This window comes from Nomascus leucogenys, chromosome 1a (assembly GCF_006542625.1).
Source record: "Nomascus leucogenys isolate Asia chromosome 1a, Asia_NLE_v1, whole genome shotgun sequence".
NCBI lineage: Eukaryota > Metazoa > Chordata > Mammalia > Primates > Hylobatidae > Nomascus > Nomascus leucogenys.
The window spans coordinates 46,015,988-46,039,528 of NC_044381.1; the positions used below are offsets into that span (position 1 = coordinate 46,015,988).

At 48.2% G+C, this 23,541-nt stretch overlaps 1 protein-coding gene and 1 pseudogene across 1 annotated transcript; both read left to right on the forward strand.

Moving 5' to 3' along the window:
* Positions 1 to 291: 291 nt before the first annotated feature.
* Positions 292 to 2,704, forward strand: LOC100605179 (annotated as a pseudogene).
* Positions 2,705 to 13,324: 10,620 nt separating this feature from the next.
* On the forward strand, positions 13,325 to 22,878 carry LOC115835451 (fructose-1,6-bisphosphatase isozyme 2-like). The gene is made up of 5 exons (XM_030814025.1): positions 13,325 to 13,357; positions 13,519 to 13,659; positions 18,180 to 18,317; positions 22,258 to 22,353; positions 22,699 to 22,878. The coding sequence occupies exons 1-5, from the start codon at positions 13,325 to 13,327 to the stop codon at positions 22,876 to 22,878; spliced, it is 588 nt and encodes a 195-aa protein (XP_030669885.1).
* The last annotated feature ends 663 nt before the right edge of the window (positions 22,879 to 23,541 follow it).

Consider the following 23,541-nt stretch of genomic DNA (forward strand, 5'->3'; position numbering starts at 1 on the left):
GGAGGGTTTGCAGTTCCACTGCAGCAAAGGCTCCTGTGTCCCTGTGCAGAAATGACACATGGAGTCCTGTCATGTCACACGAGAGCGCAGCACACAGACACTCACAAAGAGAGGGGAAATACACAGCACCTGGCTGTCTGCTGCCCCCCGCGCCTCCCCCAGCCACCCTGGCCAAGCCCTTTGTGTTCTGCCCCCACTCCCCGGCCCTGCACCCTCCCCGCCACATGGCACCCAAACTTGGCTCGGGCCCGCCCAGCAAAGTACAGAACTCAAGTCCCAGTGGAATAGAAGATGAACTCAACTGAATTCAGTGAAGATGTAGAAGAACTTCTAAGAAGTGAAAGTGGAGACAGAGGCCAAAGGTGCTGCTCTGGACTGCTCCATGAATTCCAGGACTTCTGAAAAGCACCCTTTGGACAGCGTCTTCACTGCCCTCCAGGACTCGGCTGGTCAGCAATGACCAGCTAGACTCTGTCCCCAGTGTGGAGGGGAGGCAGCTGATCCCACAGGCGCTCCTGGCAGGCTTGTGGAACCCGAGAACAGCTCGCCCTGCCAAGGCAATGGAGAGCAGGCCAGCAGGGCAGGAGCTCGGGCTCTGTGTGGCCAGGCAAGGAGGAGTTCTGCAACCACGCCACCACCCCTTACTACAAGAAGCCTCTGTATGGCATCTCGCACAAGGTCATGGAGAAGAAGAACCCTCCCTCAGGGGACCTGCTAAACACGTACGAGCTCTTCCAGAAGGCAAATGCCAACAACAACCCCTCATCACTTAGGCTCGTGAATGACCACAGAAGTGGGACTGTGGTGGCACTGGAGCAGCCACCAACAGTGACCCTAACATCTACTTCCTGATCCAGATGTTCTACCTGCTTAACACCCTCACATCCAACAGGTCCCAGCTGCACAGCAAAGTGGACCTGCTCTCCCTGAAGGTGAACCCCACTGAGATGGTGGCCAAATTCCAGCCACCCCCACCACCCCATAGCAGCTCACAGGCCATGGAGCTCAAGCAGATGGTGGACCAGAGCCTGTCGGGTGGGGTCTTGGCCTGCTGCCCGCTGGTGCAGCTCTTCTCCAAGCTCTTCAGCCGCAGTCGACCTCTCCTGAGGCTGCAGTGCCTGTGGCTTTGAGGCCAAGCATAAGCTGGAGTCACTGCACCTGCAGCTCATCCACAGCTACGTGGAGGTCTACTACCCCTCAGTGAAGGACACAGCTGCGTGACAGGCCGAGTGCTTGCCCCAGCTGAATAACTTTTTCAGCCGCTTCTGGGCCCAGTGGGAGATGGAGAACAGCCAGCCCGGTGGCCAGACTGCCAGCTTCTTTGAGGCCAAGCAGTGGACCCTGGCCACTTCCTAGACCACAAAGACGAGGAGGAGGGCCTGTCTCTGGACCAGAGCAGCACCATCGCCTCTAACCACGTGGTGGACATGCAGGACCTCACCGACTTCCTGGATGAAGCCTCTTAGGGCCCGGCGAGTTTGCCCTCTTCCTCCTCCACTGGCTCTTCCCTGAGCTCTTCGACCACTGCAAGGTGGGTGAGCAGCACAGCTGCTACGGGGATGGCGGCAAGCAGGAGCTGGAGCCGCTGAGGCTGCAGATCATCCACAACTACCCGGAGGTCTACTTCCCCCACATGCAGGAGGAGGCCTGGCCGCAGCAGTGCGCCCAGCGCATCAACGACAAGCTCCAGGGCCTGGGGCTGCACGCGGGCAGCGAAGGTGAGCCCCCCACGCGACGACTGCTGCGACTCCTCCAGCCTCTGCCCGATGACATCTCAGTAATCAGGGTGGAGGATAGCTTTGAGGGCGAGCGGCGCCGCTCCAAGAAGATCTGGCTGGTAGCCATTGACTTGGACAAATTGGAGATCCCCCAGCCCAACTTGGAGGTACCCGGCGCCAACTGCCTGCTCAGCAAGGAGCATCTACGCAGTATCTATGAGAGCAGGCTGTCCATCGGCAACTTGGCCTCGCGCCTGCTGATGCCCCTGTTCCCCAAGCTCTTCACCCACGAGAACCTGCACAAGCAGTACAGCTGTAGGGGCTCCCTAGGCAAGAAGCAGCTGGACTTGTCCCGCATCAAGTTCATTCGCCACTACGTGCACATGCTTTACCTCCATGCCAAAAACGACCACTTCTGGACCCTGGAATTCATGGGCAAACTGGACAAGCACTGCCCGTGCCGGGACACGAGCAGAGGCCCTCCTACCAGCAGCAGTGCAAGGTCCACGTGCTGGCCCCCAGTGCAGAGACATGAGGAGCTATGCAATTAACCCCAAAAGGTTCGGGGAGGAGTTTGAGGGTCCCCTGCTGCCCCTGAGAGGAGCAGCAAGGACTTCTGCCAGACCCCCTTGGACGAGGTAGTGGTCCCTCGCCCAGCTTCGCGGTGCCCTCTCCCTACCTGCTGTTTGACAAGGAGGTACGCAAGATCGTGCAGCAGAGCCTCTCCGTGGGCAACTTGGCTGCAGGGCTCCTCCACCACTGAGAACCTCCGGCTGCAGTACAACCATTCCCGGGCTTGCAACAAGAAGCAGCTGGACCCTACACAGCTGTGGCTCATCCACCACGACGTGGAAGCCGTCTACCCCGTGGAGAAGGTGGAGGAAGTGTGGCACTGTGAATGTATCCCCAGCATCGATGAGCGGTGCCGCTGCCCTAACAGGAAAAAATGCAACATCCTCAAGAAAGCCAAGAAAGTGGAGAAGTGAAGGCCCGTGGCCTGCCCAGAGACTCGGGGTCACCAGAAACTGAGCGTTGCTCAGCAGCACGCCTACGGCATCCACAGACAGGCAACTTATGTCCGTGGGGTGTGGCTTACTACACTTGCGCACGTAAACACCCAACCAACCACAAGAAAGAAGCCTTGAGTTTGGTCTCTTGTCCTTATGACTTCTGTCCTGTGTGTCCCCTGGTGCAGCCTGAGAGTGGGGAGTGCAAGCTGTGAGAGCAGGGACTAGTGGGTAGGGGTCCTCTCTCCCTGGTCGTGTCCTCCCCAGCCCCTCACAACTTCAAATGCAAACTCAGCAGCTTTCTCACTCCTCTTCCCATATTTTACAGCTTCCATTTTTATCCTTCTTTTTTTAATTAAAAAGAAACCCTTAAAAAAATCACTGGGCTCTTTGGGGGCCATTTTACTTAGAAAAAAATCTTTTTAAAAGTGCCGTCTTCAGGCCGGGCATGGTGGCTCATGCCTGTAATCCTAGCACTTTGGGAGGCCAAGGCAGGTGGATAACCTGAGGTCAGGAGTTCAGGACCAGCCTGGCCAACATGGTGAAACCCCATCTCTACTAAAAAAAAAAAAAACCAAAAATTAGCCGGGCGTGGTGGCGGGTGCCTGTAATCCCAGCTACTCAGGGGGCTGACAGGAGAATCGCTTGAACTCGGAAGGCAGAGGTTGCAGTGAGCCGACATAGTGCCATTGCATTCCAGCCAGGGCGACAAGAGCAAAACTCCATCTCAAAATAAAAATAAATAAATAAATAAATAAAAGTGCCATGTTTGTGTACAATGGCTAATCATAGCTTCAGGTGGCATGGATACTGATTTTACCGACCTTGTCTTTTACATCTGATTCTGGAAGAGTCAAGAGGCCTCTTGGATGGCAGTAGAAGGGATGGAATAGTGTGAAGCCCTTTGCGACCATGTGCAAGTTTTTCCTTCTGCTCCAGTGCCTCAGAAGGCTTCCATTCAGCTTGGCCTGTCCATCAGGCACGTGGGCAAACTGTTGTGCTCACTCTGTAGAGGAGAACACTTGATGATGATGATATGAATGTAGAAAGCCATGGAAACATGTCAGCAGTGTCTTCATTTGAGCTGTGGCCTTCCACTGTCCCCATTCCCTCTCCACACATGGTTGCTTGTTGGAGATTCTGGGTTCTGGGAGCTGTGTGGTGACTTCCCCAAACCTCAGTGTTAGCTCCTCCAGGCAGCACCACATCCTCGTTCCCTAGGGTGGGCCCATGTCTGGGCCCCTCTTGGGGATACCAGGCAGTGGAAGGGCACAGGTCATCTCAGATGGGGCACCCATGTCCCTTCCCAGGGTCCACTCAGGACTTTCCCCTTGGACCCCCTAGAAAGTCCTGCTGTCCTCCATCTGGCCACTCCTTGGCTTTGGGAGACACATGTCTTCTCTCCCCACTGACTGGGAATGTCAGACTCCTGCAGGCCAGCTGTATGCTCTCCAGGAGCACCAACCAGGAAATTCCCCGACAGGTAAAATCTTTAAAAATGACACTTTTACTTACCTAACTTTGGGGGCCAAATGCCTAAGAGGGAAAGGAAACAGTCTAACCACAGTCCAGGAAAATTAATTGAATCACATGGGGTAGACATAAAACCCCTGTGGGAATATTATGGGTTCAATAACCTAATGGCTTAGTATTTTGCTACTTTAAAATGCAGAGATAACAGAAACAATCTGAATATTCTTCATACAGCTGGTAGAGACTTCAGTTCCAGTGGCCATATGACATAATTTTGCCTGTACCCAGGGGCATTTTTAAAAATATAACATCAGATTTTAAGCAATATAAAGTTGCTAACATAACTAGTAAATTTGCTCTTGTGTCATTTACAGATTATTTCTGTTGAAACTGCAAACCTGAATTACTGAAATCTAGAAAGACACAGGGACTTACTGTCATACACAGCTACTCATGCACACACACACTGCTAACTAAAAGCTGAAGTGAGATGAAGGCGGCCTACATGAAAAACAAGTTTAACTTCTTTGTGCCTGGAAAGAAGGGACTGGAGCAGCCAGGAGACTCACTTTCCCTCATCGCATGGGCCCTTCTCTATGCCTTAGTCTCTCCAGCACATGCACACAGCATGCACACACACGTGCCTTACCCAAAGACATCTGTGGCCCTCTCCCCACCTGCCCCACTGGTTGTTGGGGGTGAGGAGTCCCATGAAATTTGTTCTGGTTTCTAGGATGTAAACAAGAAGACTCCAAGCCATGAATTGCCCTGCTTTCCAGAGGGCGAAATGTTGACCCTGCAAATTTAGAAGCACAATCACTTATTAATAACTTTTTTGGAATTCCCATCTACCCATGTCAGAGAAATCAATAAGTTCTAGGAATTAAATATGTCTGTTTGTAACCTAGAACATGCTCAATTTTTGGAAACCATATTTCAGTGATGATTTTCTTAATAGCTTTCATGTGTAGGGCTTCTTCCCCCAAAATCTTACAGTCCCTTTCGTGAAGTGAAATGGACACATCCTGGGAACTATTCCCACCCCTCTGGACTGTCGTCAGGAAACGCCTGCAGGTCCTGTGCCCTGTCCATATCATGTCCTCACTTCTCCATCCATACAGGTGGCTCCAGTGGGCATTTTTTTATTTTAAACTTTTTACATGAAGCAATAGAAGTATAAAATACTGATTTTTTCAAAATTTAATATGTTCCATGAAATCCGTTGGCTATCCCTTTCCTTCCCCCCATCTAAATTATTTGGTTTTTACTTGTTTGTTTTTTGGATTTTTTTTGTCTTGTATCCCAAGGACTAAAAAATTAGCACAGACACGTTTTGATGTTGAGTGAACTAGTAAGTCACAGTAGGTGGTAGGGTTCATTGGTTTCTCCGTTAGTAAGTTTTTAAAGAATGAAGATAGTCATGAATGTACTGAGTGTTCAAACCCTGCTTCAGTTCACCTTGGCTGTATCTACATGACGACAAATGTCTGACAGGGAATAAAGTCGTATCTGGTGTCATTTGCACTAGTGTGTCCCTCCCCCTTCAGTGTTGGCCCCAAACCTTCCTTTTCTTTTATGTTTGTTGTTGGGGAGGGAGGACCACATCAGCAGCAATCAGCAACCAACCACTGGGATCTACTTAGTGGTGAGCGGTCTGGCTGTTTAATTGGTAAGAGTCGCTGGCCTGACCACACTACAGCATGGCCACGTGGGTTCCTGCAGAGATGGCCTCAGTTTCCAACATTCACCCCAAATGTTTGCTTCTTGCCCAATTGAGAGGGGATCTTGAGACTCCCAGGTGGAGGTCATGAGCTTGCACCCTGCCTGACTGTGTAGACAGACTGTATGGATATATGAAGTGGGGGTGGGGGCCAAGGGGTTATTACTGCTGTTTGGAAATATTTGCCTCTTGTAGATCCAGCCTTAATGGTTTTGTGACATCCTAGTACTAGTAAACCCTGCACAAAGTGGGTATCAGAGTTAATACTGTGAGGAAACAAAGTAGTGAGAATAGTTTTGCTGAAGATAATGAAATCCCACATAATGTCTGCATTTTACCATTTACTTGAGTGTATCCTTAGAAAAACTTAATGTAATGAAAAACCCAGGACATTTTTGGAAATCGTATGCTCTCTAGCAACTTTGTGTGAATTTTTATACAACACTATTTTTTTAAATTACATCAAATGTTATAAAAATAGAAAAAAAAAGGAAGTTATCCTATACTCCCCTGGTAGAAGCACAGACCACACACTCACAGCTCTAGAACGGACACACAGCCACCACATTTCCTGATGATATTAACACTCTTCAGATTACACAAACTCAAACATGCAGATGCCTGAATAACACACCCACAATATACTCATAGATCCAAACACACACATGGCTGTATACTCCCACATACAAACATACACAAGCCTCCATCTTGAAAACTACAAATATTCTGTCCATATCCTCAGGTTACATACATACAGCTTGTAACACCCAAATACACCCAGCCATCTCTCTGCCTCCAAATTCTTCACACCTAAATTCTCATCTAGACACCATGAGCATAAATAAAACTCCTCTACTCTGAATACACACAAATCCAACACACAAAGCATTAAAACATAGAACATTTCCTGCCTTTTCAAATGTATGCACACATATTCACAATATCTCACAGTACCATCAAAATACAGAGAACCACCCCCAGCATGCAAATACACACACACACACCATTCAAATATGAACACATAACTATCCAGTACCCTCAGAATAAACCCAAAATCCACTATGCTTCTGTAATATACTAAAAACTCACCCACATTCCCCTAAAAACACATTTCCAGCACCACCGACTACTTAACCTACCTACACAAATATATATCTTAAATATATAACACATATACATGACACAGAATACAGATACCCAAAACAGACACAAATCCCCAAAATGTGTTAGTATAAAAACATACCACACCCGCCAATGCCTCCCTTGTCATACAGCAGTCTTCACACACCTAAACACACTCCCTCATCAACTCCCCATACTCCTTAGTGAAATGTAAACACAGCAATGGAACATGTTCTGAATGTATAAACAATGGGGCAGATGTATCACTATGAAGAGTATTCATGGTCCTTCTCTGTGGTGTCTCTGTCTGAGATATTATACCTCCCTAGTCTGTTTAACTCGAGTATGGCCACATGACTTGTTATGGCAAATGAAATGTGAGCAGAAATGCCATGTATGACTGAGCAGAAAAAGTCCTTCTAGTCCTGTCCCAAATGAGGCTGCTCCATCTATCCGGATCCAGTGCAGAGGACCGGTAACTCATCAAAGCCAACCAATGGAGGACATGTAACATATGTGAGAAATCTATGTTGTTGGAAGTCACTGAGATGCAGAATTATTTTTTACATCGGATAATCTGGGATAGTCTAATGGATACATACCCCACCCACCAAAACACAGAGAAATATCACACTGCAAACACACACACACATCCTCTCAAAACTCCCCAAATATGCCTCGTCAATTATATACAGTTAGAAATACACATCTGGCTGGGCACGGTGGCTCACGCTTGTAATCCCAGCACTTTGGGAGGCCGAGGCGGGTGGATCATGAGGTCAGGAGATCGAGACCAGCGTGGGCACCCTGGCGAAACCCCGTCTCTACTAAAAATACAAAAATTAGCCGAGCGTGGTGGCCCGCGCCTGTGGTCCCAGCTAGTCGGGAGGCTGAGGCACGAGTATCCCTTGAGCCTGGAAGGTTGAGGCTATAGTGAGCTGAGATCGCACCACTGCACTCCAGCCTGGGCGAGAGGAGACCCTGTCTCAAAAGCAAAACAAAACAAAAAACAGCAAACAAAAAAACAACTGGTAGGAAAATGCACCCTCAAAACACATGATGAGATGGTCAAGACCAGACCCTAGGAGGGTGGGGACTGGCTGGGTGGGTATCCAGAGACCATGGGCATTTCATAATGCATTGTTTCCAGTCTCCTCCACTCAGAGATTCTTCTTCCCCTGAAGTCTTGCATTAAGTAAGTGACTGAATCAATCATCAAGAGTTAATGAAGCTCTGACTTTGTACATATTGTCCTTTGCTTGTACAGTTGGGGACTGCCTTAGAAACAATCTCCAGGTAACTTTTCCAACTGCTTTTGTGAAGCCAAGTTTTCCATTTTAAAATCTAAGATTAACTCAGTAATCTTGCTTTTACAGCAAGTGGGCATGGAGCTGTAAAAGTTATGGACAAGCTGCTTGGTGCATTAGATAGCATAGGAGCTAACCTTGTGGGACATCTCCCCACATTCGTAATATTTACCCCTAAGTCTATAATCAATAAATGCTTGTTTGGAGGCCATAGAAACTCTTCCCAAGATCTGACCTGTGTCTTCTGCCATCTGCCTGATTCCTCCCACAGGAAAACACTGTGTAGGAGATATTGTGAATAGAAATATGAATATAGGCTGGGTGTGGTGGCTCACGTCTGTAATCCCAGCACTTTGGGAGGCCAAGGTGGATGGATCACCTGAGGTCAGAAGTTCGAGACCAGCCTGGCCAACATGGTGAAACCCCATCTCTACTAAAAATACAAAAATTAGCCAGGTGTGGTGGCGGGCGCCTGTAATCCCAGCTACTCAGGAGGCTGAGGTATGAGAATTGCTTGAACCCGGGGAGGCAGAAGTTGCAGTGAGTGAGACGGCACCATTGCACTCCAGCCTGGGCAACAGAGTAAGACTCTGTCTCAAAAAGAAAAAAAAAATTACAAAAATTAGCCAGGCATGGTGGTGGGTGCCTGTAGTCCCAGCTACTCAGGAGGCTAAGGCAGGAACAACCGCTCAAACCTGGGAGGCAGAAGTTGCAGTGAACCTAGATTGCACCACTGCACTCCAGCCTGGGCAACAAGATTGAAACTCCATCTCAGAACAAACAAACAAACAAACAAACAAAATAAATAAATAAGAAGATGGATATGTTGATGGAAAAATAAGCAAAAGACATGAAATATACAACCTACAAAATAAAAATGATCAATAAACTCATAAAAAGTTTACCTCACTCATAAAAATAGAAATTAAAACAAAAAAGAGGTCATTTTTTTCCACCAATCAAATTGATGAAGTTGAAAAGGCAATACTATCTTGTGTTTTCCAGAATAAATTAAAAAGAACCCTCTTATCACTGATGGTAAAGGTATAAATTTATGCAACCTTTCTGGAGGAAAACTTCAATATGTATAAAAAGATTTTTTACCCAGTAATTTAATTATTTGGAATTTCTGTTGGGAAAACAATCAGAGAATCATGTATTTATGACCTAGATTGTTAATCTCAGGTTGTTTTGTTTTTCAAAAAGGAGCCATCAAAAAGATAGTAAGGGAATATTATAAACAACTCTACACACATAAACTTGATAACTTAGATGAAATGGACTAACTTCTCAAAAAGCACAGTACTCTAACTTACCCAATATAAAATAGATAATTTAAAAGGCTAGTTTAAGGGCTCAACTATTAGAAAATAGAATTCAAAAAAGAAATCTCCAGGCTCAGATGGTTTCACTAGAAAATTATACTAAATGTTCAAAGGTTTTCAATCTCTTCCAGAAAAGAGAAGAGGAAGGAACATTTTTCAATTCATTTTATAAAGTCAGCATTACTCTGATACAAAAACCAGACAATGATAGTAAAACTGACCCAATAATCTTATAGACTGTTCTTTTGGATAAACATAGAAACTGATCTTTCTGTTCTTAAAGCTTGAAGCTTGCATTTGTTTTATATGAATTCCTTCCTCAGGAAAGGACCTTCAGACCTCTCAAAAAGAGTATTAGAGAACTGAAAGTCACCAGATCACCACATCCTGACAATAAGAAGCCTGGAGCCCTCATTCCTCATGATTGCTTCCTTTCCCCTCTCTAGTTCCTATATTCTTGCACATTGTCACATTTCTTCTCTGTTATATAAACCACTAGTTTTAGTCTGTCAGGGAGATGGATTTGAAACTGAGCTCCCCCATCTTCTCGGCTGCAGCGCCCAGTTAAAGCTTTCTTCCTTTGCAATACTTGTTGTCTCAGTGATTGGCTTTTTGTGTGGTGAGCAGCAAGGCCTAGACCAAACCCCTGGTGTTTTGGTAACAATAGTTCCAAAAAAAACAAAAACAAAAGAATACTACAGACCAGCCGGGCGCAGTGGCTCACGCCTGTATTCCCAGCACTTTGGAGGGCCGAGGCGGGTGGATCATGAGGTCAGGAATTCAAGACCAGCCTGGCCAACATGGTGAAACCCCATCTCTACTAAATACAAAAATTAGCCGGGCGTGGTGGTGAGTGCCTGTAATCCCAGCTACTTGGGAGGCTGAGGCAGGAGAATCACTTGAACCCAGGAGGTGGAGGTTGCACTGAGACCTTGCCACTGCACACCAGCCTGACAACAGAGCGAGACTCCATCTCAAAAAAAAAAAGAATACCAAAGACCAATATCCCTCATCAATAAATGAAAAAACCCTTAACAAAATATTGACAAGTAGAATTCAACAACAGATAAAACAAATTATACACCATGACTGAGTGGGATTTATTCTGGTAATAGAAGCCTGGTCCAGTATTCAGAATCAGTCAGTGTAATCCACCATATCAACAGGCTAAAGAAGAAAAATCATATAATTATATCAATCGATGGAGAAAAACCACTTGAACAAATTCAAAACTCATTCATGACTTAAAAAAGACACTTGCTGAAGTGGGAGGATCACTTGAGGCCAGAAGTTTGGGACCAGCCTGTGCAACATAAAAAGACCCTATCAAAAAAAAAAAAAAAATAGCCAGGTGCAGTGGCTCACACCTGTAATCCCAGCACTTTGGGAGACTGAGGTGGGTGGATCACGAGATCAGAAGATTGAGACCATCCTGGCTAACACAGTGAAACCCTGTCTGTACTAAAAATACAAAAAATTAGCTGGGCATGGTGGCACACACCTGTAGTCCCACCTACTTGGGAGGCTGAGGCAGGAGAATCACTTGAACCCAGGAGGTGGAGGCTGCAGTGAGCCGAGATCGTGCCACTGCACTCCAGCCTGCGCGACAGAGCAAGACTCCATCCCCCCCAAAAAAACAAAACAAAACAAAACAAAACAAAATTAGCTGGAGAGGTGGGTGGTGGTGCATGTCTATGGTCCCAGCTACTTGGGAGCTGAGATGGGAGGATTGCTTGAGCCTAGGACTTGGAGGCTGCAGTGAGCCATGATCACACCCCTGCACTCCAGGCTGAGAAACAGAGTGAGACCCTATCTCTGAAAAAAAGAAAGTCTTAGAAAACAATAAATAGGGCCGGGCGCGGTGGCTCACGCTTGTAATCCCAGCACTTTGGGAGGCCGAGGCGGGCGGATCACGAGGTCAGGAGATCGAGACCACGGTGAAACCCCGTCTCTACTAAAAATACAAAAAAAAAAAAAAAAAAAAACAAAAATTAGCCGGGCGTGGTGGCGGGCGCCTGTAGTCCCAGCTACTCGGAGAGGCTGAGGCAGGAGAATGGCGTGAACCCGGGAGGCGGAGCTTGCAGTGAGCCGAGATTGCGCCACTGCACTCCAGCCTGGGCGACAGAGCGAGACTCCGTCTCAAAAAAAAAAAAAAAAAAGAAAACAATAAATAGAGGAGGAGCTTACCTCAACTCTATCAAGTACATCTACAAAAATTTCTAGCTAGCATTATTATTTAATGGTGAAAGAGTGAATGCTTATCCTCTAAGATCAGGAACAAGGCAAGGATGTCCTCCCTCACTACTGTTACTCAACGTATGTAACCCTGGAAGTTGTAGTCAGCACACTAAGGCAAAGAAAATAATGAAAGGGAAACAGATTGGAAAGCAGGTAATAACATTGTCCTTCTTTGCAGATGCCATGATGATCTATGTAGGAAATCCCAAGGAACTTACAAAAAACCAAAACACTCCCTAGAATGAGTGCGTTCAGCAAAGTCACAGGACACAAGATCAACATACAAAACCAACTGGATTTCTATATATTAGCAATAAACTAATTCATAATAATAATTAAATTTAAAATATGTACTATTAATCCCTTAAAAAATGAAATAGTATTATATAAATCTAAAAAACGTGTGTAGGATTCTTATGCTGAAAACCACTACATGTATGCATGTATCTATGTGTGTGTATAAACTTGCATGTATATGTATCTGTGTGTTTGTCTGTGTTAATTAAATGCAACGATCATGGCCCAGATTGTGTTACATGGTGGGAAAACAGACATGAACAAGATGGAGTGGGTACCTCCCTTCAGGCTGCTTACAGTGTAGCTTGGAAGTCAGACACTAAACCCATGAATGAAAATGTGTTGGGAGCTTCAAAGAAGTAGCCCTGAGTGCTCATGGCATCAAGCACCTGGAAGACCAAATCATGAGGTCAGAGCATGGGGGTGAGACCATACAGATTTACAAGCCTTCTGTTAGAATGTCCTTCTATTAGAGGACATGTCCTCGATGTCCTCTAATTCTAGATATCTGGAGGAGAGATGCTGATTGGGCCATTCTAGGTCAGGACTCTCTCTCCTACCCCATCAAGAGTGTGTGTGCGTGTGTGTGTGTGTGTGTGTGTGTGTGTGTGTGTGTGTGTGGTGGGAGGCATGACTCAATATAAACGTAGCAGCTGAGTCCTAATTTTGGATGAGGGGGTGAGGAAGAACCATTTGCACTGGCTGGATGCACCAAAGGCTAGAGAAAAACTAGAAAGAGCACCAAGATTTAAAGAACCAGAGGAAGAGGAGCTGCAGGGAAGAGAAGCAAATGAGAAGGAGCATCCACAGAGTCAGAGAGAAAGCAGAGTCAGGGCTTCCTGCTGTTGAGTGAGTTGTGCAGCTGCTCCAACTGCAGTAGATTGTTCACCTCAGGTTGTTTTGTTCTCAGAGTTCTCCCACTGAGCCATGAAGGTGACAGTGCTATGTGCCTCAGAGGGCTGTTGAGTGTGCAGAGTGAGACGCTGCACACTCCGCTCAGCGATCTCAGTTGTGACTATTGTGGCTCAGGAGCACAGCTTACGGTTTTAGCATCTGGGAGTGCTTTTCTTGGCAGGCTGCAGACACATGCGTTTGGAAAATAGGAAGAAATCCAAAAATGGCTTTTGCCATGGCTCAGCTAGAATTGTCGGTAACGTGGCAACTCATTTCCTCTGGATAGATTTGTGGCAGCTTAAAATTCTAAGAACTGCACTTTCTTCAGTGGTTCAAGGAGATCTGAATCCCAGGCCTCTGACAAAGGGTTCTCTCCCAAGACAATAACACACCGTGTTTCTCTCCTTTCTTCCACAGACCTCAGAGGACAAGCCTTCTGAAACGGACGCCCTGCAGCCTGGCTGCAACATTGTGACCACAGATTATACACTGTACAGTAGCACAACCCTGGTGGCTCTCTCCACAGGGCAAGGGGTGAACCTCTTCATGCTTGACTTGGTAGGTACAGAATATGGTAGCCTCTGGGCTTGGGGACTTGATGGGCCTCTGTGTTTTAATGCTAGTCCCCTGGGATAATTTCCTGGTCATTCCTAATACTTGTTTTTGGGGCCAGAGAGCCTGAAAATCTAGTTTCGGGAGCCAACACTATCATCAGAAACCATGAAGGGCCTCTGTCGCAGTGAGGGAACCCGGGGTAGGGGTTCCTGCAGAGTCAATTGCATCAACTCAAGCCCTGTCCTTAAGGAGTTCATTTTTCAAAAATGCACTCAATCTCTTTGGTTTATGAGAGCTCCATGATTTAAGAGTCGTAATGCTGCAAATTTCCAGACAGAAGCATGAATTCTTTAGAGCAGCACCATCCGGTAGAACGCTCTGTGAGTTTTGCTTTTAAATGCTGGATGCCTTGTTTATCACTTGTGAAATGTTTTGCCAACTATACTGAGGTCTTGTGAAAACTCAGATAATGTTGACCAATGACAACTTCAAAACCTCATGTGTTCACTTAGATAAAAGGTCAGTATTTAAATTTAATTTCGATTTACAGATGTTACTGAGCATCTACTATGTCCCAAAGCACCATTTCAGGCAGTGGAGATACAGCATTGATCAAACACACATGTCAGCCCTTGTGGAGTTCACATGTCAGTTTGTATGTGGAGAGAGGGGGATTGCAAATTTCAAAATGAAACAGAGTTAACAAAACAGGGTTTGCAGTATGGAAATCCAGAAACTTTTCAAATAGAATCTTTTCACCTATAAACCCATTAGACAAAGGCCCACTGCTGTGTCAGTTTGCTAATGCCACAGTTTCCCTTTATTTTCAAAGAAGCCGGCAAACCCTCAGAAATTCTATAGCTTACACATATTACTCTCAATAAATTGCCCTTTCTACAGTTGCTGTAGAGTAACAGCTAACATAATTCTTAAGTTGTAGGAATGTAGGTACCTGTCCTAGGGAATTTACATCTATTAATGCATTTAAACATCACAGCAGCTCTGTGAGGTAGGTCCTACTATTATTCCCATTTGCAGATGGGGAAAGTGAGGCACATAGAGGGTGAGTAACTTGCCTGAGGTCAAGCTAGTGACTGGTGGTGTCAGGAGTCACACTCTGGCAATCGGTGCTTTAACTACTAAACCAGATTGAATTTCAAAAACAACTGCTCTTGAGTACAAGTAAAATATGTCCAACAACATTCTGAACAGTTCTAAAGGCAATGGGAGGTGCTTTGACTCAGGTACTCAACTCAAGGATTCCCAGGCACAGACAGAGCCTCTGCTTTCTGCTCTCAATCATGACAGTAGGGCCCAGTCTGGACATAGGTGGGCAGGAGAGCTTGTCAGCATGACAGAAGGAAGAGATGAACCATAGCATAATCTTTCCTGATTTCTGTGTATTATCCTGAAACCCCTTTGGATCACATCACCCTACTATAAAGGACATTTGAGCAAAGACCCAGTGCACAAAGCTTAGTGCCTGTTTGGGATGTTGATGTCCAGTGGAGATAGCTTGTGGCAGTTTTCACAGATAGAAACGCCGTGGAGGGCAGTCAGCAGTGATGGAGGCAGCATTCCCTGGTGGGTCAAACTCAGCCTGTGAGGTCTGTGGATTTGCAGACCTGATGATTTGATTTTGCCAGAACACACATATTGTTCAGGCACAGAGAGACCACCTCCTGTTAACCAACTCCCCATTGTGGGATAAAGCTCAGTGTCAAAGCATTCATTTACAAATAGGAGCCTTTGTTTCTCAGTGACAAGGATCTGGTGCCTGATCATCAGGGACCCTCTTATCAGAGTGTATGAGAGCTCATATTAAAAATCAGCGGTTGGCCAGGCGCGGTGGCTCACGCTTGTAATCCCAGCACTTTGGGAGGCCGAGGCGAGCGGATCACGAGGTCAGGAGATCGAGACCACGGTGAAACCCGTCTCTACTAAAAATATAAAAAATTAGCTGGGCGTGGTGGCGGGCGCCTGTAGTCCCAGCTACTCAGAGAGGCTGAGGCAGGAGAATGGCGTGAACCCGGGAGGCGGAGCTTGCAGTGAGCCGAGACTGGGCCACTGCACTCCAGCCTGGGTGACAGAGCAAGACTCCGTCTCAAAAAAAAAAAAAAAAAAAAAAAAAAAAAAAAAAAAAAAAAAATCAGCAGTTGTTGGTGACCACACAATCAGAACAAAGGGGCATATTTTCCAGGTTAATAAAATTATGGAAACAACATTCCAGGGGCCTGAGAGTCCCTGCCCCAGACCCAGGAGTGGATCAACCCAAGGCGTTTTCACCCACCCTGATGCAGAATGAGCTCCTCTGTTCAGGTGGAGAGTGAGTGCCACTGTTTAAATGACAGCTGTGCATCTCCACCCTCTTTGCTGAAAAGCAAGAGCAAAATCGACCCCAGATCAATTAAGTGAAAGGAGTTAGTTACTGCATTGATGGTGATACGAGAAGGGGGCAGGGAAGTGCGGGGGGAAAAGGGCAGGGTCCTTGGCGAGGGCTCCACCCCCGGGCCTGTGCCCATGGACCTAGGTTAGGACAGGCATTTGTGTTTCAGTGCCCAAATGTTGTATTTCCCAAGACCACCCTGGCCTGTCACGCCCCCATCCTGTGCCTATAAAAACCACGAGACCCTGGTGGGCACGCACACAAGCGGCTGGACTTCAAGAGGAACACGCCCGTGGAAGAACACACGGGCATCTGCCATCAGGCCATTGACCTGTGGATGGCGGAAGATAAGGCAGGGCATATAACTGAGCTGACTAACGCAAGCCGCCTGTGGACGGATGGCTAAACTGAAAGAGCGCTCTGGAACACACGCCCACTGGGGCTTCAGCTGTAAACATGCACACCTAGATGCTGCCATGGGGTCGGAGCCTCACAACCTGCCTCTCTGCATGCTCCCCCTAGAGGTTTGAGCGGCGGGGCTCGGAAACAGCAAGCCACACCCCCATCACATGCCCTGCGAGGGAGATAAGGGAACTTTTCTCGTTTCATTGGGAAAGCAGAGGACGTTGGCTAGGAACGGGCAGGGCTAGAGCACCAGGAAGCAGAAAGCACGGCAGTAGTCCTGCAACACGGCCACTCTGTCCTGGACACCAACTCCAGTGCTGTGCCTCTCTCTCAGGTTTCAAATCCCATGGAGGGGTATCTAATTTTTAAGCTAAGGCATGTGCCTGGCCTTGGTCTAGAAGAGGCCCAGATACGGATCTTTCTAGACTGACATCCCACTCTTTAAGGGATGTCAGGGCACTTTTCAGAAGTGGAACTCAAGGCTGGTCTGCTCCAAAGCAACAGATGCCCACAGCGAGTTAAAGCTCATGAGACAAAAACCATCACGTGCATGCCTGTAATAAAAAGAAGTTCGATTTACTGGGCAGGGGGATTTTGCTTGGTGATTCTAAAGAGGGTTTGAGGAACAGAGGGTCAGTCTGGATTGGATATTGCCTGGAAGTGAGTGCAATTAATGATTAGTTATCTTAATAATTTTTAGTTAGGAGCTAGAGAGATTAAAGTGAAGTCGTTGGTAAAGAAGCAGTTGTCAGTCTTGTTAGCAGAAGAGAGGAATGTGTAGTTGTTGAGTCTCCTAGTCACCGTCTTATTTCAGACATGGACAGCATGGCCTTCCTTCTTTATATTCTGGGAATATCTCTGATGTTCCTTGGGAACTTCTGGGCTAGCTGTTAGCTGTAAGCTATCATTTTGGAGTTTCTCACTTTCTCAAAATCTTGAACATTAATCAAAATGAATCTGGTTTCCAGGCCCCGACTTTACCCCTAGTGACTTAGAGAGACATCAGCATTTAAGGTGGTGTCTGTTGCGAGCTGATCACATTTTTAGTGAGTGATGTCACCAGAATTAGATAAAGGGGTGTCTGAGGGATGCCCTGCAGGTGTTGACAACGGTGGCTATAAGAGGGACTGGGCACAATTTTATTAATAAGTCTGAGGATTCCTTTAGATTTTACCAACTTTTTCCTTATGCCAGGTGAACACAGTTTCCAATTGAAAGAACCTCCTCTTTTCCCCGGATAAGAGTAGTTGGGATACCAGAAACGTTTAATGGTTTCTGAGATTGAATCATTAACATAAACAAAATAACTGGGCCGCAAATTGTCAAAATGCATCCCTCACACATCAGTGCAACTTCTCCTCTAACTGTTGACGGCCCAAGTCTTTCTGAAAACATTAATCTGGGGGTGAGAACTTGGGAGATAAACACAGTCATGTTCTTTATAAATAAGGAGCCTCCCTGACGTAGAAATCACAAAGAAAAAGAAAGAAGACCATGGGCCTCTTCCCTTTGAATTGTCTTCCCTCTTGCCATGTTACTGCTTGAGCTTCCTTTGTGGGCTCCATATTATCACTGTTCTTTCCACCACTCATAAAAACACCACAGGGCAGGCTCCAGAGTGACCACAGCTAAGCCCCAGCTCTGCCAGCAGGTCCCTCATCTTCTCATGATTCTGTGGGCTTCTGTTTCCTGGTGTCTCTCTTCTTTCTGGCGTCTCTCTTCATCTCTCTAGGCTCTTGGTGAATTTGTACTGGTGGAAAAAGATGTCAAGATTAGTAAGAAAGGAAAGATTTATAGCCTGAATGAGGGCAATGCTAAGTATTTTGACAGGGCCGCCACTGAATATGTGCAGAAAAAGAAATTCCCTGAGGTGAGTGAAGAAAGCCCAGGTGGGTCGGAGGGAGAATGTTGTCTCCATGGGGTCCTGTTTGGGTGGTGGCTTCAGGGGGCCTTGCTGAAAGAGGTTGGAGCCACTGTTCATAGCTCTGGTCAGTATGAGAATGGCAAACTCTGCTTTTCTTCATAAGCAATCAGTATCTTTTATAGCTAAAATTTACCTTCTAAAGATAATATTTCCCTTTACATGCTCAGCTCCCATCTTCTGGACTGCATGCTCTAATACTGGACTTCTACTGGGCTGACTTTGTTCCCTGTCTCCTTGACGTTAGGAATCCACTGTGCTGGGGGTATGGAGGTTCTCCCAGATAGCAGGTCACAACACTTGTATGGGTGGTGCCAGCCAAAGTGCTTCATAGGATGGTGGCAGTGGAATCTGTCCTCGTTTGCATGTGCCAGCAGCAGTGGCAGTGGTGCCGTGGCGGGGTGCATGCTTGTCCACTGTGGTGGGGTGCTAGTGGGTGCTGGGTTGCCGGCCTCTGTGCATGTGTTCACAGCAGTGGCAGAGGCAGCATGGTGTCAGGAGGAAGGGCACTCCAGCTGGTGTCTTACATGTATTTACACTGGTGATGGTGTTAGCATGTGGGTGGGGTGCTGGTGGGTGCAGGAGTGTGTGTGTCCTCTGTGTGTGTTCCTCTGGGTGGCAGTGACCACTCAGGGTGGACATGTGTCCATTATTCTCCATGCCTAGTTTCAGGCTGGTGGTAGCTTGGCGCACGGGTGGGGCATTAGTTGGGGCAAGGTCTACCCATACACACATGCTCTGGCAAAGCCATATGGGGCTGTGGGCAAGTGTATGCAGGCAAAGCAGCACAGGGGAGGCTGCAATGGGGGGAGGGCATTAGCAGGCTGGTGTATGTCTGTGGGGCTACTCTGCTGGAGCTCTCTGCTGGTCAGGTATGGTCTGCCAGCACAGGAGCTATGATGTGGGGCCCTAGGAGGTACCCTCTGTGGGAACCCAAGGCTGCATTGCAAGCAGGCGTGGCCAGGCTGGGGCCCCAGGAGAGACCAGGAGACTGAGGGGTGCTCAGGTCGGACTGGCCCTGTCTCATGGACCACCCCACAGAGTTCAGGTCCCACAGTTCTCTTAGGGCTTAAGTCTCTTATAGGAGCAAGTTGAACCTCAGGGGATGGGTGTCCCTGGCCATAGTCCACTAGAGAAGCTCCTGCAACAAACTCTCTGAGCTCCACACTGGCTGGAGTTCTGCCCCTACCCCTTCTCTAAGCAGCTTTCCCTGCCAACTCAAGTGTCCACGGTGGTTGAGGGGCCTTCTTCTGCCAGGGTTCCAGATGCCCATGGCAAGATTGGGATGCTCCTTGCCAGCTCAACTCACCCCTTCTCGAGGAACCAGAGATGGTGTTTCAAGAAGGAGCTCATAGTCAATAGTAGATAGTGCTGCTTAGAAGTTAAGTATAGTGTCCATAGGCTATGGTGACTTGGGGGCATTGGTGACCTTGGGGGAAGTGTATTCCACTGGAGTAATGGGATTGTAGTCAGGGAGCAGTGGGCAGAAGAATGGGGGGAGGTGGTGATGTGGAGGTGGTGGATGTGTACACCTCCACACCTCTACGAAATGTGGCAGTGGGGGATCCCAGGATGGAACCAGAGTCTGATGGGGACTTTGGATGAATTTCTAATCAAATGGGAGATCATTGAGTTGATGGGCTGAGGCTGAAAGAAAAGTTGATGTGGGGAAAAGAAAGAGAGATCAGACTGTTACTGTGTCTATGTAGAAAGAAGTAGACATAAGAGCCTCCATTTTGTTCTGTACTAAGAGAAATTCTTCTCCCTTGAGATGCTGTTAATCTGTAACCCTAGCCCCAACCCTGTGCTTGCAGAGACATGTGCTGTGTTGACTCAAGGTTTAATGGATTTAGGGCTGTGCAGGATGTGCTTTGTTAAAAAAGTGCTTAAAGGCAGTATGCTTGGTAAAAGTCATCACCATTCTCTAATCTCGAGTACCCAGGGACACGACTCACTGCCAGGGACCTCTGCCTAGGAAAGCCAGGTATTGTCCAGGGTTTCTCACCATAAGATAGCCTGAGATATGGCCTTGTGGGAAGGGAAAGACCTGACTGTCCCCCAGCCTGACACCCATAAAGGGTGTGTGCTGAGGAGGATTAGTAAAAGAGGAATGCCTCTTTGCAGTTGAGATAAGAGGAAGGCATCTGTCTCCTGCTCGTCCCTGGGAATGGAATGTCTCGGTGTAAAACCCAATCGTACGTTCTATTTACTGAGATAGGAGAAAACCGCCTTATGGCTGAGGTGAGACATGCTGGCGGCAATACTGCTCCTTAATGCACCGAGTTGTGTAAAGTCAAACATAAATCTGGCCTACGTGCACATCAAGGCACAGCACCTTTCCTTAGACTTATTTATGACACACAGATCTTTGCTCACAAGTTTTCCTGCTGACCCTCTCCCCATCATTACCCTATAGTCCTGCCACATCCCCCTCTCCAAGATGGTAGAGATAATGATCAATAAATACTGAGGGAACTCAGAGACCAGTGCTGGCGCGGGTCCTCCATATGCTGAGCGCCGGTCTGCTGGGCCCACTTTTCTTTCTCTATACTTGTATCTGTGTCTTGTTTCTTTTCTCAGTTTCTCATCCCACTTGACGAGAAACACCCACAGGTTGTGGAGGGACAGGCCGCCCCTTCAGTTGAAGTACGTGAAAAGAAGAGATGGGGAATAATGGATGTCACTGAGTCTGTGAGAGGCAGAAGGGGGAGGAGGAGCTCTTTCGTCTCACGCCTGCTGTTTGGCTACTGCACTGCTGCTCCTTGGCAAGTCTGTGTGGTGGGTAGGGGAAGAGAAACCAGCTCTGTTTCCCTTGAGTGAGCCTCCAGGCTGTAGTAGGTTTGAAGGAGAAGGCCAAAATTATGTGACTGGTTATTCTTACGGTCCTCCCCCTCCGGCCTCACACCCGTCATTCACCATGAGCCAGCTGTGTGTCTTATTTGCCACAGCCCGCGTCTGACTTTTAGCTTCAGCATCTGATTTGGGATCATAAACCCCATAAGGAATCTAATGAAATTTATCAACACACTTCCCAGAAAAATGCAGATACACATACACGTTACATACACATTACATGTTTAGAGGGTTTATTACAGATGCCCTGAAGTCTACCCAAGAGTCCCCCAGAGAATTCCCAAACTCCAGAATAAGAACTTCTGCTCAGAACTCATCAAATATGACTGTAAACGTTGTTCCTGGAAGGTCTAACTGCAACTCAGCTCTATCCCATATCAATTAATTGCATGGGAGAGGCCAGCAGCAGAAGTTGTAACTGACAATTTTCTTTTGCAGGACCTGTGGCTGGCAGCTCTGGGTGGAAAAGATTTCCTTGATGCAAGAGCTGAAGGCTCTTCCCCAACATCAGCAAGCCTGGGGAGCTGAGCAGGTGGTCTTTATCCTGCACTTCCTGGGCCACCTTCTCTGGCAGCAGGGAGCAGCCCCGGGCCAGATCAAGGAGCACTGTTGGAGATGGGTCAGGCTTCTTAAGGGGAAGGACCCCTCCAGCTGGGCTGTGTGAGCTGGGGACAACATGACCCTCCCAGCAGAAACTCACTGGAGACACCTGGGCCTTGTCAGTCAAGTTATTTTCTGTCAAGCAATTGGGATAAACATTTCCCTCCAGGGGCCCCGGACTGCACCTGAAGGAACTGAGGTCTCCCTGGGTCTCCAGGGCCCTGGATGTGGATGTCCTGCGGACAGATGGGGCTTTTCTTGTCCTCCTGCTTCTGGGTCTCTACCTGACCCCCCTCCTCTATCACTGCTCTGGGCTTTTCTTGGGTCCTCACCTTGGTCTTATTCGGCAGCCTGGCTGGGATCGGAATCAGCTTCCTAGCCCGGACCACCTGCTCACGTGGTGAAGGCAGTTGGAGAGTGAACTTGCTTCTGGGAGGAGGGATCCTCACCGAGCTGGGGTGTCCCAACATCATGGAGTTGCGAGCAGACAGCACGGGTTTCTTCCTTGAGGGGAGCCCGAAGCCCACAGCAGGTAGGACCCCCAGGGGGGCGCCCGTGTCTGGCGGGAGAGGACACGGTCTCCTAGGCGCGCTGTAGAAGCTGACTGGAGAAGGCCCACGACTCTGCTGAGGGTTAAAGAGGAACCGGAAAGGGCCCGGGGTAGACGTGGGCGCCGCAGGGTGAGCCCGGCCAGGCTGAGAGGACTCACGGGCTATGGGAGCTTGTGGGCGACGGCCTGGCAGGGGCCTGCGGCGGGACCAGGGACAAAATATACTTAATAAATTGCCCATTTAGAGCAAGTTGTGTGGGTACAATGGCGAGAAAACGGTCAGTAATGGAGACGCTGCTCCGTAGTCGCCCACTTCTCTTTTGCCAGGCGCGCACTGGGCAGCTGAGCGCTTGTGACGTCCCATTGGGGCTGGTGACAGAACCAGGGCGCGCCGAAGCGCGCGGGAGCACCCCCGCCCTACGGCGCCTACCGGAGGGGTCAAAGGGCAAAAGAGAGAGCCCCACCCCCACCACGCCCGCCTTCGCCGGGCCCAGCAGGACTCTCTAACACCTGAGGACATCCTGCTGCTGGGAGCAGGTGTGCGGCCTCGGATGGGTCCCTCTGTGGGGCTGTGGGGTGTGCGGGCTGACATGTCAGAGCCCTTCCCGCCTGGCGCCTGGCCTGGGCGCTGCCTTGGCACCCAGTGGCCCTGTATTGGCCAGCCCTGTGCCCTGGGTTACAGGGCCAGAACCTGCTGGAAGCCGAGAACGGGGCCACCGGATCCTGCCAGGCTCCCCCAGGGCTGCTCCAGTGTCTCTATGCCGCCTGGAGCCAGGCCCGCCTTCTACATGGCCACCCTGGCCGCTAGGGCCACCAGCCCCCCTACGCAGGTTTCCAAGGAGAGGACACGGTGGGCGCCCTGACCTGACTGGATGCTGCCCCTTACCACATCCCTTCCTGGCAGGTGGGATCTCCACTTCTTTTCACAAATTTACCTAAGACCTTTCTGCAGGTCATTCAGGTGGTCATGGCCCAGCCAGGCTTTGAACCCGGGCTGTGCGATTCCACAGCTGGCGCCCTGGCTTGTGTGCCTCCTGATTGTGGATACAGCATCTATTCTTATTTTTTCCTGTAGTCCTGGGGTACTCAGCACCTGGCATATCTGTAATAAGGACATGCACACCTAGAAGTAGGTCTTCACTTCAACATGTAAGTTGACCATGGCCCACT

Coding starts and splice junctions, on each gene's coding strand:
- LOC115835451 (XM_030814025.1), top strand. CDS start 13,325: ATGGCTTTTGCCATGGCTCAGCTAGAATTGTCG. Junction 18,318..22,257: donor AGAAAAAGAAATTCCCTGAG/GTGAGTGAAGAA, acceptor TGCTTCTGGGAG/GAGGGATCCTCACCGAGCTG. Junction 22,354..22,698: donor GAGCCCGAAGCCCACAGCAG/GTAGGACCCCCA, acceptor CTCTTTTGCCAG/GCGCGCACTGGGCAGCTGAG.